The 16,748-nt window shown below is 39.5% G+C and overlaps 1 protein-coding gene across 1 annotated transcript; it reads left to right on the forward strand.

The window, feature by feature from the left end:
* The first annotated feature begins 352 nt into the window (after positions 1–352).
* Positions 353–15,993, forward strand: LOC115780465 (tubby-related protein 1). The gene is made up of 14 exons (XM_030729671.1): positions 353–510; positions 2,406–2,538; positions 2,620–2,724; positions 2,870–2,998; positions 5,050–5,169; positions 5,309–5,443; positions 5,517–5,598; position 5,661; positions 5,706–5,870; positions 6,100–6,212; positions 6,324–6,432; positions 6,528–6,626; positions 12,431–12,602; positions 14,964–15,993. The coding sequence occupies exons 1-14, from the start codon at positions 496–498 to the stop codon at positions 15,095–15,097; spliced, it is 1,512 nt and encodes a 503-aa protein (XP_030585531.1). The 5' UTR covers positions 353–495; the 3' UTR covers positions 15,098–15,993.
* The last annotated feature ends 755 nt before the right edge of the window (positions 15,994–16,748 follow it).

The following is a 16,748-nucleotide window of genomic DNA, read 5'->3' on the forward strand; positions in this document are numbered from 1 at the left end:
CTGCCAGATTAAAAGGAAGATTTTGTTGTGTTTTTTCATAAGTTTTGCCCCAAAACACAAGAGGATGAAGGATCTGCTTATGGTTCTATTACACAGCTGCAGGCCCTGGTAAATATGATCCTGCAAGTAAAGATGACTGCTGACTGTCAGTCCAACATACGACACAATGGGGGCAAAGAAAGGCGCCTTGTTCTGAAGCTGGCACAGGCATGAGGCCCTTGAAAATAAAAATTAGTTGTAGTTTTCTGAATGGTGGAAACACGTGACAAACAACTCTTCTCCCTCCTCCCGATCCTTTCTTGGTTTCTCCTGTTGACGTGTTTCTGCAGAGCAGATGGCTTTACACATAAATCCTATTAACAACTTTCTGCTGATGGAGATGCAGTGAGTACAGGGCTTTCTCACTCTGTCATCATCTCTCCTGAGAAGTCTGCTTTTTTTATTTTCTAAACCGTAAAAAGAAGTGGTGGGAGAGCTGAATTCGGAGGCCACGTTATGTCTGCAGAGAAGGTAAAAGGTTGGAGTTAGGGTTTTGTAGATTTTCTTAAAAATATATTTTGGAATAAGATTGCTTTTGTGTGTTCCTTTGCCTGCTCAGTGATTAAATGTGCTACTATCTGGCAAGGTGCATCTAATGGACCACACAGATTATTTTTCTAAGAGTCTCTTAATACTTGTTCACATAGCATTATTGATTGATGTACTGTTTGTGCAAAGTTTAAAATTGTATTGGTGAAGCAGTCTCATATTCTTGTTTGAAGTGTAAAACTTACACTATATTTAAACTCTAAAGTTTTAAATCTAAGGCAGTTTGGAGTATGGTTATGCAGGAAGTAATCTCTGACCTACATGTAAGATAACTGCTCTGTGTCAGGATGGGAAGTATATGCAACACAGATAATCCGAAAGGGTCAGTATTCATACCTAACTTCAAAAGTAGAAATCATCTTTGGAGGGAGCTACAAAATGTGTGTTCTTCACATCTTGTATCACTTACGTTTATGGAGATCATGTGTTCAGAGATAATACATCTGCGTAAGCACGCTTCAGGGATTGAAGTCAGTCAGTAATCCAGATATTCAAGCTAACTGTAATGCTGCTGGGATGGTTGTCCTGGGGTGGGTGCATTAACTTCATTGTGACATTTGCTTATAAAACAGCTCTGTTGTTACTTAAAATTATAAGTGTTGTACATGTTAATCAGAATTTTTTGCTGTATCTTAGCAAACCTTGCATTATCAATCAAAACTTCTGTTAATTTTTCTCAATATTTGGGGTTATGATTGGAGTTTATAAATCCAAAAGGCAGTTTCAGGCATACTGTTTTATATATGAACAGAATAATCAAGTGTACGGAAATAATGTGCGACAGTAACAAAACAAAGACTTTTTCTATTTAAAAGTATTACAGTTGCATATCGTGTAGCTGTACAATTTGCCAAAAGTAACTACATTTGTTGTTGAAGTATAAACTTACAAATTGGGTATCATAATTTTAAGTGGTATTCCTATGGGCAGATATAATAGACAAATGGGCTAATGTGGCTAAAGTGTGCAGTGACTTTTGATAACTTTAATGCAGCAATCACAGTATGGCAAGTGTCAAACCTCCTGCCATAATGCTGACATGCGGATTTCCTGTGGACACAAATAGGCCTGCATTTAATAGGATTACTTTCCCGTCTCAGCTGGCCGCGATCACACTGACCTCGTTGTCTGTAACTTGGAACAGTGACATATTGTTCCTGTCACTTTGAACAAAGGTTTTGTCCTCAGACTCTATAAAATGTATTAAATATTTGGTGAAATGCAACCTTTTTTGTGTAATATATGTATATTTTACTGAAAAAAAAATTGAAATGCTATTTTTTCCAGTGTGTCACAAGTGTTGGCTAAACTAGCATTTCTTGGGCAGTAAAGTGTGTTTATAATTTGCTATATGTTGAAGCTTTTATTGTAAGATTGTTGATAGCTTGTTTCTCCTTTTCTTGTGCGTGATATAAAACTGTCTTGTCAAGAATAGAAACAGATTATTTGGCTCTAAAGACAGACTTACATGCATCATCATCATTCATCATCATTACCTCATGCCCTGTTTCTTCATTCACTTCATTTAAACATCAGTCTGTTCATTTATAAATCAAAAACTCTACTTATCATGCATATTTCAAAGAGACTGCTAGTGCAAAATAAACAAATTTAATGTGAATCATTTAGCATAGAGAGAAATAATGGCATCATTTCTGTTAACTGTTTTATTATCTTCCTTCCTGCTGCTTTCCTCACATCTGAACTTGTAATGGTGAGTTGTTACTGATAACAGTCTTGCTATTTTAGCTAAACCTGGCAGTTGCCAATAATCTTTTATGTGCGTGTGTGTCTGTGTCCTTAAAGAAAATCCATAGAAACCAAAAAAGAAGAAAGAAGAGGCCAATGGCACAACGGAAGGCAAGCTGAAAGGAATTGAGACCAAGCCCAAAAAAGCAAAGACCAAGAAGAATGAAGATGTAGCCAAAGAGGACAGTTCTGCTACTCAGAGTGAGGAGATAACAAAGTGTGATTTCACTATTTTAGTCTAACCCAAGCGGTAACATGCCTGTTTTCTCATCAACATTATAGATGGAAAGAAAGTGAAGAAAAAGAAGGTGGAAAAAGACAAAGAGGAGCCGGAAAAAGAGAAAGAGACTAAAAAGAAAGCCAAAAGTGCTCCAAAGAAGAAAAAAGGTAAGTCAGTAGTGACTTTAATGGCTTTTTTTTATAGTGAGATTTGTGACTGTAAATAAATAACTCCTATTAAAAAAAAAAAAAAACACAACTCATAATTTGAATATACTTTGAGTTCACTGACTTTTTTTTTTTATTCTTACAGATTCGGACTCAGACAACGACGATGAAGAAGACGATGAAGACACGCCCAAAAAGAAAACTAAGAAAAAAGCATCTAAGGATGGTTCTCCATCTGCAAGTTCTACCCAGCAGAAGAAATCTAAATCTAAAGGTACAACAATGAGGAGAAGAAATCTGTTTTCTAAAGGCAGTAATGGTGCGCTCTAAACAGCAGTTATATGACCAGATTATAATTAAGAGGATTAGATGATTCATTGTGTAATGGCATGTGCGTGATTTACTGGAAACATTTACTTGGCCATGTTGGCACATAACAATGAAGTAACTAATTTGCCTTTAAATAATTAACTGTGGAAAATGCAAAGAATTATTACAGCATGCTGTTAGACACCAGGGTGTTTCTGAAGTCAGTGAACAATGCATTTTTGATGTATAAATAGAATAATAAATAAGTAAACTGAATCAGTGAAATAATCCTATTTCCAACTTGAAAACAAAAATGAAATGGAGATCTGAAGCCATGTTTTCTAACAGGTTATGGCCTTTTATTCAATGCTGTCGCAAGTCTCAGGTGCTGCTAGAGTGTAGTCAGTGTAGTCAGTGTCAGTCAGTAGGTCTGTATACCACTTTTATCCAGGCTGAAGAAAAGAAGTCCAGTTGCCTTCTTTTCGAGCACTTGAGACTCCCATGACCTGGATGACTGAGAACATACACAGACACTGTTGTTCTAAATCTAAATCTTGACATAATCCCTGTAGTGCTTATAGCATTTTGACACAATGTCTGCTTAAATTAATGACATTCCCATCAGGCTCAGCTGTCCTTTGTCTTTATTGCTGTTAAAAAATGTTAAAATGCTAAATTAAGATGGTAAATATCGTAAACAGTAATACTGCTGAGCATGTTGGCATTGTGAACATGTTGGGGTATAAGCATGAATATTCTCCTGGGAGCACTTATCTCTACCCTTCTCCTAACCGTCTTTGCTCCTGTAGCCTTCATTTATTTGCCCAGTGAATGTGAACAAAATGTGGCTGGAAAAAAAGTGTCACTATCATTTAGTGAACCGCTTTTAGTATGACTTATTTTTTGAGTAAAAATTAAGTATGAGTGCAGAAATGCGAAGTGAAAAACACAAATGTTCTCCATAGCATTTTGTCACCTTGTACTTTATTGTTTTGGTTTTCCTGCCTGCAGCTAAAATAGTTGTGTTTAGGTTGTGCTGTTGTCCGCTTTCTTTGACAGCCCTAAAGCTCACTGTGCACTCTCTGCTCAGCCACAAACAACGGGCACAGCTAACTTTAAAAAGGAAATTAAAAAAAAAGCCAGATATTATCCTCAGGATTCAGGAGAGAGTTAAAAGAGAGTGAATATTAGAAACTACAAACTTAACTCTTAAGTGAATGCTAATAATGCTCTGTAACTTACTCAGCAGGCAGTTAGAGTAGTTTTTACCAGCACAACAATGCATACCTTGGCAGATATTTAACTATGTTCACTTAATCCCCAAAGTTCATTACTGCCAAAAATTATCAGGGAGCACTAACAACTTTTAGCAGTCATTAGTCAACAAGTCTAAATGGGAGGGCATGTTGGGACAAATTCGTCATTGTGGAAAGTATTTTAAGGGTAAGCACTGAGAGTATTGCGAGTGCAATCGAGGCTCTGAGAAAACCAACTTGCTCCACAAATTTCATTCACTTTGATGACCTCCAAGTTTTGGCAGCTTGAATCCGAGCAGAAATATATCATCTGCACCCTGTTTCTCATGCTTCATCTGCTTTTCCCTGACACTGAAAGTTCAAAAAGAGCTACTACTCTAATGGAATCTCAACACTGAAATTTGGTTATATCCCAGTTGAGCCTGAATCCCTCCCACATTCTCAAGCTGTCAGAATCTGGCAAAGTAGCTGGAAGAAGCAGCGAGAGCAGATTTCAGAGTGAGTCCACACAAAGTCTAAATAGCAGACTCAGAGTGAGTTCTATTGTTACACATCTGTCTCACTTTCTTGGCTCAATTGATTACAGTTTGCATTTTTTGGCACTCGCTCCACAGTGTTCACTAAGATTTCTGTCTACTAAACTCTGCAATGAAATTTACATTATGTGACATTCCTCAGTGTGTGCTCCCGATTCTTCGGTTTATCACATTCAAGGACAGATAACATTTTTTTTAAATCATACTTGCTTTTCTTTCCTTAGAGGACAAAGATTCTGATGGAAAAGAAAAGAAGTCCAAGTCAAAGGAAAAAGACAAGAAGAAAGAGCCAGCTTCAATGTTCCAGATAAATGAAGACAAGCATTCTAAAGGCAAAAAGAAAGGTGATTACATTTTTGATATTGACAAGCTGTAAAGCTCTCTTTGTTTACTCTACCAGACGTTTTCTACTTTACCACATAGCATCCATCTTGATGCCAAAATGACAAAAACTGAAAAGCTTTACACTTGTTTACTGAGCAGCTCCCAAATCAGAAAGCGATGACAGTGAAGAGGAAACAAAGTCAGCCAAATCAAAGAAGAAATCCAACTCAAGCTCTGCAACCATGTTTCAAACATCAGACGATAAGAACAAAGACAAGAAGACAAAGAAGAAAGGCAAGTTTACTGCTAAGGTTTTGCTCTGTTGTAGTCACAGATAAGTGTATAATAACTCCACTGTCTGTTTCAGCAAAGGCAGAAGAAAGTGAAGATTCTGAGTCAGAAAAAGAAGAAAAAACTAAGAAGAAGAAGGGCAAAGGGAAGAAGAAAAAGTATCTCCCATCCCACAAACCAGCCACAACATTTTAGTCACCTAATGTCATGTTTCATTCAGAGTGAACTGTGTTGTAAATTGTTCTTGTCTATTCTTCTTGATCAGGACCGGTCTCCCTCACCTGAAATTGAGTTTGACAATTTGGAGAAGTTTGTGATGGAGCCAGCGCCTCAGGGTGTGACTGTCAAATGCAGAGTGACTCGAGACCAGAGAGGGATGGATAAGAGCCTCTACCCTCTGTATTACCTTCATCTAGACAATGAAAAAAAGGTCGGCATCATGTTTCAAGAAGTAGCCATATTTAGACTAAATCTGTGAACAACATAACAGCACTTCTTCCTGTAATTCCATTCTTCAATTTATTTTTATTAGTGTTGTTATAGACAGTTTTAGGAATTTGTCTGAATTAGATTTCTTTCCTTCTTTTATTAAAACTTAGCTGTTTGTCTTTGCCCCCCCCCCCCCCCCCCCCCCCCCTTTTTTTTTTTTCCCTTTGTAGACATTTCTATTGGCTGGACGGAAGAGAAAGAAAAGTACAACTTCAAATTACCTCATCTCCATTGATGCTACAGACTTATCAAGAGGGGGGGAGAATTTTGTTGGAAAACTGAGGTAAAAGGAATTTTTTTTAAATTCCAAAGCAGGTAAATGAAACGCGTCTTATCAACTATAAAAAGTACTGATTTGTCCATTTTAACTGAATATGTTTTGTACATTGCTTAGGTCAAATTTAATGGGGACTAAGTTCACTGTATTTGACAATGCTCTGAATCCAGAAAAAGCTCTTCCAGATATGTCTAATGCTCGGCAAGAGTTAGCAGGCATCATCTATGTAAGTCATTTTACTGCATAGCATTTATCTACAGTTAGCATTGCGTGAGTACCGTAAAGTTAATTTGACTTGTTTTTGCTTATTTCTGACACCAGGAAACCAATGTCTTAGGAATAAAAGGGCCCAGAAGGATGACTGTCATCATTCCAGGAATGAACAAAGACAATGAGCGAGTACCACTCCGACCAAGAAATGTAAATTCATTATAAGTAGAATTATATAAAACACTAGGTCAGGGAGAACGGATAAAGTCCTATTCAAAGTTTGAATATTCATTGGGTTGTCAGTTTTTGTTGGGTTCTGAAATGAAAAATAGATACAAACCGGCTAAAAACTGAGATTATAATGAACCATTCTTTTTTTTTTTTTTTTTTAAACCTTTATTTTACCAGGTAAAATGTTTGAGAACCAGTTCTCATTTACAAGCAAGACCTGGCCAAATTCAACTTCTTCAAATGTTATTGTTCTGTTTCATTTCATAAATTTTAAAAACAGAATAACATTTGTGTCATGAGCAAAGGTTTGGGCAACTTCTAATGCTTTAAAATCTCAGAACTTACTAAACTGTTGTGACTGATTAAGTAATTGCCATACCTGTGTCCAGATGACATACCTGCCTAGGACAGAAGGCAGTGGATTTTTTTAACCAGACTGTTTAACAGAGTGTAAGATGAGAGTGAGATGATGTCTAAGGAATGGAGAAGAAGTGTACTGCTACCTGTTTTCAACAATAAGCGTAATGTTCAAGGCTGTCACAAATACAAAGGGATAAAACTTACGAGCCATACCATGAAAATATGGGGAAAAGTTGTTGAAGCTAAATTAAGAAGAGAGATGATGATCAGTGAGCAGTAGTATGACTTCATGCCACTGCAGATGCAATGTTTGCTTTAAGAGTGTTGATGGGGAAGTACAGAGAAGGTCAGAAGGAGTTTCATTGTCCCTTTGTAGATCTAGAGAAAGCGTATGATAGCACGCCAAGAGAGGAACTGTGGTACTACATGAGGAAGTCAGAAGTGGCAAGAGAAGTATGTGAAGGTGGTAAAATAATGAATTACAACAGTTCAGCCTAGAAGTAATAAATGCATGAATTATCTTTTCGGCATCACTCTGAGACAGGATATTTCTGATGTTAGAGATGTTGCACAAATGCAAGAAAGCTGTCCTAGATATTTGATTGATATGTGCATTAAAGGACATACCCTGGTCAAAAATGATTCCAAGATTCCCCACAGTGTAAATGGAGGCCAAAGTAATTCCATCCAGACTAAGTATCTGGTTAACCTCAGTATTATCTGAATTTGGAAGCAGGAAATTCGAGGCCATCCAGGCCTTTATGTCTTTAAGACATTCCTGCAGTTTAACTAATTGGTGTGTGTCCTCTGGCTTCATGGATAGATAAAGCTGAGTATCATCTCCATAGCAGTGAAAATGTATGCTATGCCTTTTAATAATACTGCATAAGGGCAGCATGTATAGTGTAAATAGAATTGGTTCTAGCACAGAACCCTGTGGAACTCCACCTTAGTGTGTGAAGAAGAGTCCCCATTGACATGAACAAATTGGAGTCTGTTAGTTATGTTTCAAACCACTGCAGCTCAGTACATTTAATACCTACGGCATGCTCTAACCTCTGTAATAAAATATTGTGGTCAACAGTATCATTGGACAAAGGATTTTGACTATGGACTGCCAAGTAGGAGGAAAAGAGGAAGACCACAGAAAAGATTCATGGATGTAGTGAGGGTTGGTGTGACAGAGGAGGATGCTAAGGATGGGGCAAAATAGAAGCAGATGATCTGCTGTTTCAACCCCTAAAGGGGCCAGCTGAAAGAAAATGAAGAAGAAGCCATTAGTGGAAAATTCCTGAGCTTACTACCTTTTTCTAACTTTTCAAACATTGTACTTTCACTCAGTAACCGTGGACCCCTCTAAGCAACTAACTAATGATCTGTAAATTAAGCTAAGGCAGCGGATGACTAGCGGAAAATATCAAATGAAGTCAAATACAAATGTCAACTACAAATTGTCATTTCATGCAACAATTTTATTGACTTAATTTCACTTCAGTTGATGAAAGGTGACATGTGGTGCCCAAATTTTTGTTCTTAGCTATTAGTACTCAATAAGAATGGATTTACTCTGCTTTTCAGATTTATAATTTGTCAGGATGTAGACTAATCTCAGGCTTCCTATTCCTCAATAAATACACAATTCCAATAGTTATTTTGTACATATATAGCATTCACAGCAACAAAAGGGCAGAGGGTATGAACATACACTCCCCTCCAAAAGTGTTAGAACAGTGAGGCCAATCACTTTATTTTTGCTGTAGACTGAAAACATTTGGATTTGACATCAGAAAATTTATGATACAAAAGATCAACACAACAGCTTTTATTTCTAGATATTTACATCTGGATCTGATACACAGTTTAGGAGATAGCACCTTTTGTCTGAGTCCACCTATTTTTCTTGGCAGCAAAAGTATTAGAACAGATAAACTCAAAATATATTAAAATGCATAAGACTTAATATTTAGTTGTAAACCCTTTGCTTGCAATAACTGCATCAAGCCTGTGACCCACTGACATCACTAAATATGTATTTTTCTGTTGTGATGCTTTTCCAGGCTGCAGCCTCTTTCAGTTGTTTGTTTTTGTTTTTTTGGGTTTTTTTTTTTTTGGTTTTTTTTTGGGGGGGGGGGGGGGGGGGGGGGGTACTCCCTTCAGTCTCTGCTTTAGCAGGTAAAATGCTCTATAGGGTTTAAGTCTGGAGATTGACTGGGCCAGTCTAAAATCTTCCACTTCCTGCCCCTGGTGAACTCCATCCATCCATCCATCCATCCATCCATCCATTTTCTTCCACTTATCTGGGGTCAGGTCGCAGGGGCAGCAGCCTAAGCAGAGAAGCCCAGACCTTCCACCTCCTCCAGCTCATCCAGGGGGACACCAAGGCGTTCCCAGGCCAGTCGAGAGATATAATCTCTCTAGCGTGTCCTGGGCCTGCCCTGGGGCCTCCTCCCGGTAGGACATGCCCGGAACACCTCCCCCAAGAGGCGCTCCGGAGGCATCCCAGTCAGATGCCCTAACCACCTCATCTTCAACGAAAGGAGCCCTGATGAACTCCTTTGTAGTTTTGGCAGTGTGTTTTGGGTCATTATCTTGCTGCATGATGAAGGATCTCCCATCAGTTTGGTCCCATCTCTCTTTAAATTGACAAAATGTTTCTGTAGACTCCTGAGTTCATTTACTGCTCCCATCATGCATGACATCATCAATGAAGATTAATTAGCCTGTCACAGAAGAACACACACAAGCCCAAGCCATGACATCACCTCCACTGTGTTTCATAGATGAGTTCATATGTTTGGGATCATGAACAGATCCTTTCTTTCTCCAAACTTTAGCCTTTCCATCCCATTGGTAAGGGTTAATCATTGGCTCATCTGTCCATAAAACTTTGTCCCAGAATTTCTGAGGCTTGTCTCTGCACTTTTTGGCAAATTGCCACCTGGCCTTCCTGTTCTTGCTGATTAGTGGTTTGCATCTTCTGGTGACGCCTCTGTACTTTTGTTTCGTGAAGTCTTCTACGAACTGAAGATTGTTATACCTTTACGCCTGCCCTCAGTTGTTTTAGGGTCTTTCTTTACCGCACTTACAATGTTTCTGTCATCAACTTCTGCTGTTTTTCTTGGACTACTTGTTCGACATCTGTTACTTAGTACACCAGAGACTAATTGCTTCTTCAGGACATTCCAAATAGTTGTACTGGCTATGGCCAGTGTTTGTGCAATGGCTCTGATTGATTTTCCATCTTCTCTCAGCTTCACAATTGCTTGTTTTTCACTCATAGACAGCTCTCTGGTTTTCATGTTTGCTGCTCCTCTAAATATAAATGCACAATCTGCACAGGCAGAACCCAAATCTGAAACTGAGTGTAGACATTCAGCACTGTTTAGTGTTTCAATAATCAGTGTCACACCTGGGCAAAAAAACACATCTGTCAGTCACATGTTCCAGTACTTTTGGTCACAGGAAAAATGGGTGTGTTCAGACAAAAGGTGCTATCTTCTGAACTGGGTATCAGATCCGGATGTAAATACCTGGAAATAAAAGAATCTATCTTTAGACTCTTTATCTTTGTCATTGCACACACAAGTTGCACAACGAAATTTGAAATGCAGTCCTTCCAGGTGCCTCAGATGATAAATAATAAAAGTATGAGTAGTATGAGTAGTTCTTTCAAAGGGATGGCACCTAGCCACTGGTACAGATATGTAGATGACACCTGGGTCAAAATCAAAACCCAAGAAGTGGAAGCCTTCACTCGTCACATTAACTCAGTGGATAAATACATACGTTTTACCAGGGAGGACACCAGAGATAACAAGTTACCATTCCTGGACTGTGCGGTGCTTATCGAGGAAGATGGAAGCCTCAACATTGAAGTTTACCGGAAGCCCACACACACAGACCAGTATCTCCTCTTTGACTCCCACCACCCTCTGGAACACAAACTTGGGGTGATCAGGACCCTACAACACCGTGCGGAAAGTGTTCCCTCTAAGGCAGAAGGGAAGCATAAGGAACACACACACATTGAGAAAGCCCTCAAAACATGCGGTTACCCCAACTGGGCCTTCATCAAATCAGCTAAGATGCACAGGAATGAAGGCCAAACACAAACTACAGAGAATAGGAAGGACAAGAGGAACAACATTGTCATCCCATATGTGTCAGGCTTGTCAGAGAAACTCAGAAGAATTTTCTCCAAGCATGACATCCCAGTATACTTCAAACCAAGTCACACCCTAAGACAAAAACTGGTTCATCCCAAGGACAAACCCGCCAAACACAAGATCAGCGATGTAGTGTATGCTGTTCAGTGCAGTGAAGAGTGCTCGGACCTCTACATTGGTGAAACCAAACAGCCTCTTCACAAACGAATGGCACAACATAGAAGAGCCACCTCGACAGGACAAGATTCAGCAGTACATCTGCATCTGAAGGAAAAAGGGCACTCTTTTGAGGATGCCAATGTCCACATTTTGGACAGGGAAAACAGATGGTTTGAAAGAGGAGTGAAAGAAGCCATCTATGTCCACTGTGGACAACCATCATTGAACAGAGGAGGTGGATTACGTCACCAACTTTCCCCCGCTTACAGTGCTGTCCTGAGCTCCCTTCCCAGACGTCTCAACCCCCATTCACACCTTTGTTCCAGTGACCTCAATAGGCCACAGGAAACAATGGAGCGGAGTCCTAAATTGGTTTCAACTGAAACCACTGATTAAATATGACCCACGCCCCCTTCACACCTGGGCACATGTGTTCACGCACATGATCAATAGAGGGTCATAACCACCTCCAGGGGACTACGCCCACAGGGGTTTAAATACCTGGGTCTCTCCACCTTTTGGTTGAGAACTGAAGAAGCCTTTCGGATGAGAGGTGAAACGTCTTCAAGAAACAAAAAGAAGTCCAGTCGCCTTTTTCAAGCTCCAGAGACTATGAGTAGTAAAATAATTAATAAAACGCAATACATAATAATAAAATTAAAGAGACCAGCCCCAGTACACACATACACACCCACACACACTCAGCACTACCACCCCACATCACTTTCTATTTGACAGCACAGAGTTCAGTTCAATAATCGCTCTGGCATAAAAGCCGTTTCTCAGTTTAGTTGTTCTGGCATTCATTGTCCTGAAGCGTCTGCCTGATGGCAGCAACTGAAACAAAGAATGTCCAGGGTGTGAGGTGTCCCGGAGGATGTTCTGTGCCCTCCTCTGGCAGCGGGCATTGAACAATTCCTGGAGGAATAAAAGCTGATATGTTGATCTTTTGTCTCAAATTCATCTTTTAATGTCAAACCCAAATGTTTTCAGTCTACAGCAAAGGGATTGGCCTCACCGTTCCAATACTTTTGGCGGGAAGTGTATCAGGCTTTGATGTTGATGTTCACTGACTTATGTTTTGTCAATTCTTCACAGGAATGTGACGGTTTGCTGATAAGATTCCAGAATAGAAGGATGGAAAATCTGATCGAGCTTCACAACAAGACACCTGTGTGGAACGAAGAGACAGCATCTCATGTGCTCAACTTCAATGGCAGGGTCACCCAGGCCTCCATCAAGAACTTCCAGATAGTCCATAACAAAGACTGTGAGTGGCGTTTATTCATCTTTTTAGTTTGTTCACAACTACCGTATTTTTCGGACTATACGTCGCTCCGGAGTATAGGTCGCACCAGCCAAAAAATGCATAATAAAGAAGAAAAAAACATATATAGGTCGCACTGGACTATAAGTCGCACTTTTTTTGGGGGGGGGGGGGGGTGATATAATCCGAGACCCAGAGCAGAAATTCCATCTTGAACGGCAATTTAAAATAATAATGGATTAAAGAACAGGACGAACACGGTTACACCTACGTTATGCTAACGTAGCACATTCAGCTACATGACGCACAACGAACACGTGTTCGGTATGTTAACGTAACATTAAGTTATTCAGATAACCATAGCATAAAGAACATACTAACAAGTTAACCAAACCATCAATCCATTGAATTCTTCATCCTCGGTGTCACTTCTAAACAATTCCGTACACTCCGTAGACGAAGCGCCGCTTCCTCTTCTGTGTCGCGTTAGTCAGACTCGTCGTCAGCTGCAGTTCCAATTATTCCAGCCTTTCTGAATCCCAACAGGATGGTTTGTCACTGAAGCCCATGTTTTCTTGATCCATCCAATGACTTCCAGGAAAGTTGGGTGGCGCATTCTCCCAGTTGCCGTTAAGCTGTGCTCTCCATCCACCATCCACTGCGCCCACAGGTTACGCAAGACTGCCTTAAAGCTGCAGTTCACGGAGATGTCAAGTGGCTGGAGTATTTTGGTTCATGTGTTATAAATGTCACATATACGTCGCTCCGGAGTATAGGTCGCACCCCCAGCCAAACTATGAAAAAAAGTGCGACTTATACTCCGGAAAATACGGTACTGCATTCTATTTCATTGGACAAATATATGAAAATGAGTTTACTGATAAGATGAAAAAAACAAAAAAAAAAAAAACCCAGAGGCATATAGGTTATTTTGCTGGATGGAGTATTTTTAATTTCTGACAATGATAGGCTTTAAACCGATGAGCATATACTCATTGGCCACTTCATTAGGTACACCTGTTTGATTGCTCGTTATCTCAAGTATCTAATTGGCCAATCATATAGCAGCAACTGGACAACAGAAAATTGGAAAAAAATGTTTCCTGAATTATGTGCCTTGATTTCTGCTGAGGTAGGGTCAGAATTTGGGGTGAACAAGATGAAAGCATGGATCCATTCTGCCTTGTGTCTGCTGGTGGTGTAATGTATGGAGGATATTTTCTTGGCGCTCTTCTGGCACCTTAGTACCAGTTGTTTAAAAGCAACAGCCTACCTCTGTTGTATTGCGGCTGACCATGTCCATCCCTTTATGACCACAGTGTTCACATCTTCTGGTGGGTGCATCCTGGAGGATAACACATCTTTTCGCAAAGCTCAGATCATCTCAAAGTGATTCCTTGAACATGACAATAAATTCACTGTACTCAAATGGCCTCCACAGCCATCATATCTCAATTCAATAGAGCACCTTTGGGATGTGATGGAACTGAAGATTTGCATCATGGATGTGCAACCAACAAATCTGCAGCAACTACAGAGACCCAAATCTCTGAGGAATGTATCCAGCACATTGTTGAATCTATCCATCTGCCAGTCCATCCATTTTCTTCTACTTATCCAATTCAGGGTCCCAGGATGACTAGAGCCTTTCCCAGCTGTCAGAGGGCCAAAGGCAGGGTACACCCTAGGCAGTTTTTCAATCTGTGACCCCATGGATGTCTTTGGACTGTGGGAGGGAAGCTAGAATACTTTGAGAGACCCCCCCCCCCCCCCCCCCCCCCACACACACACACACACACACAGGGAGAACATGTAGTGATTAGCACTAAAACAAGAGTGCTAACCACTGCGTCACCGTGCTGCCCCATAAGGAATTAAGACAGTTATGAAAGCAAAAGCAGGTCCAACCTGGTACTAGTAAAGTGTGGTAAAGTGGCTGATTAATTGTCGCACAACAAACATAGGTCAATCATAATTTTACTTTTGTTAGCACAATTCTTAGACACAGTTTAAAAAAAACAAGAAAAACAGCTTAAAAAAAAAGAACTGCAGTTTTTCGTACATGAAATAACTCATTTTTCATGATGAGCATTATGCCAAATGTTTTGTTTCAAAATGCCGAGCCATTCTTAAAGTTTATATGCTAAACCTGCATTACAGACTTAGTGTGACCAAACAGTGTCAAACAGTTTATGCAGAAGGAACCAATATAAATATTCACCTTGAATTTGGAGTAAATTGGAAAACATTTCATTATTTTTAACTGCATATATTGTCACGATCCACCTTACTACCTAACTCCATACCTACCTATCTACTTACCTAATGAACTACTCCATTAACTATTTCTTTTGCTTTTTTCAGTGGACTACATTGTGATGCAGTTTGGACGAATAGCTGATGACATTTTCACACTGGACTACAACTACCCGCTGTGTGCTGTGCAGGCCTTTTCCATTGCATTGTCAAGCTTTGATGGCAAAATCGCTTGTGAATAACACAAAAACCCTCCAGTTGTGTACTCACACACACACCAGCATTTGGCAAACCCAATCTCACATAAGATCAACCCAGTGTCTCTGGACTCGCCTACACTTCCTGTGATAGGTGTCGATAACAGCATTGGTTTCTTAAATGTGACGGTACTTGCTGCTGCGCTTCTGTGCTTCATGTGAGTGCCCCCAAGTGTAGGAAACAAAATCGTTGACATGTTATCATCTGATCTTGCATGACACGGTGCGGAAGAATCCTGTTTTTCATTCTCAGAAATTCACTGAAATCATCGAAACTTCTGGGAACCACAGAAAGACACACCGCTGGGATTGGACTCCGGTGACTGCAGAGTTATGTTTCAGGGAGATGATCGTACATCTCATTTATGAAGGTCTTTAAAGATAATTAACATCATTAAAAGATGTTAAACTCTGACTTGTTTTGCTTTGTTGTATTGTACTGCTGTATAGCGCCAAACCTACTAGGTTATCACTGTCTTGTGTCAAATGTGGCTTATAATGAAAATATTTATTTTCTGTACTGCAAAATCAAAATTAAACTTTGTGACATAAATGATCTGTGCAAAAGATGCACTTTTATTTCCAGCTTTTATTTGACTTTCTGTATTTAGTGTCTGTGAAACGATTTTATGTATCTGGTGCATAGCTGGTGCATAGCTGTGATAATTTAGTCGTTTTCTAGGTATGTAAGTTATGGGTCTTCAAATATTTGTTTGCAGTAGGCTTTTGTATGTTGTGGATTTTTTTTTTTAATTCTTTATGTTCCTGAACATTGCCTTTGTTGCAGGCTTATTGTAACAATTCATATGAATTCAATTGAACTAAATTGTCTTGAAGTCAACTTGTATAAATACATGTTTTTTGTTTTTTTTTTTCCAGTCTTTTCTTGTCTGCTTTTGGTACACTTCACAATAATATAATAAACCGTATTAGATTTTGCAGACAGTCAGTGCCCCTTTTGGAATGACAACTCCGAGAAAAACTCTTGTGTAAGGAGCAGATTACCCCAGTACCCCTTAAAGCCCTATACACTATTTTTTTTGTTTGTTTTTAATGTATCATAACACACAGTTATAACATATGTTTTATGGCTCATGTCTCATGTGAGCAGGCACTTGGTAGATAATCAGTCACATTCACATTTCCAGTTGCAAGTTTTACAGACACCCACAGTTTTCTTCAGTTGCCTGCACATTAACAGGAGCTTCACTCAGCATGGAAAAACTAGTTTGAACCGAGGGCCTCCAGAGTAAGTGAGAGGTGTGTAGTCTGCCTGAACCTGCTCCGGCAGTTGTCCAGACTCGCAGGTTAAATGAAGCCTAAAGTTGGCAGCTCTTCTGGACAGATGCTGTAAGGTGAGTTCTTGTTACCCAATTGTTTTTTTTTGTTTTGTTTTTTTCCTGTAACATGAGCATTAGCTGCACAAGTGACAAGATTATTGTAGTCATAGTGATATATTAATACACTTAAAAATTTTCCCACCTTGAGTCTATACAATACGCTTATCTTTTTGTCAGTGGTGTATAAATGTATACAATCTAAAAATGTTGCAACCATGTTATTGACCAACAGAAGGAGCTGTTGCTGGATGGAAATATGTGAGCATAAGCTTATAAGATTCATAGTGATACCCACA

Source organism: Archocentrus centrarchus, chromosome 5, assembly GCF_007364275.1.
Source record: "Archocentrus centrarchus isolate MPI-CPG fArcCen1 chromosome 5, fArcCen1, whole genome shotgun sequence".
Lineage (NCBI taxonomy): Eukaryota > Metazoa > Chordata > Actinopteri > Cichliformes > Cichlidae > Archocentrus > Archocentrus centrarchus.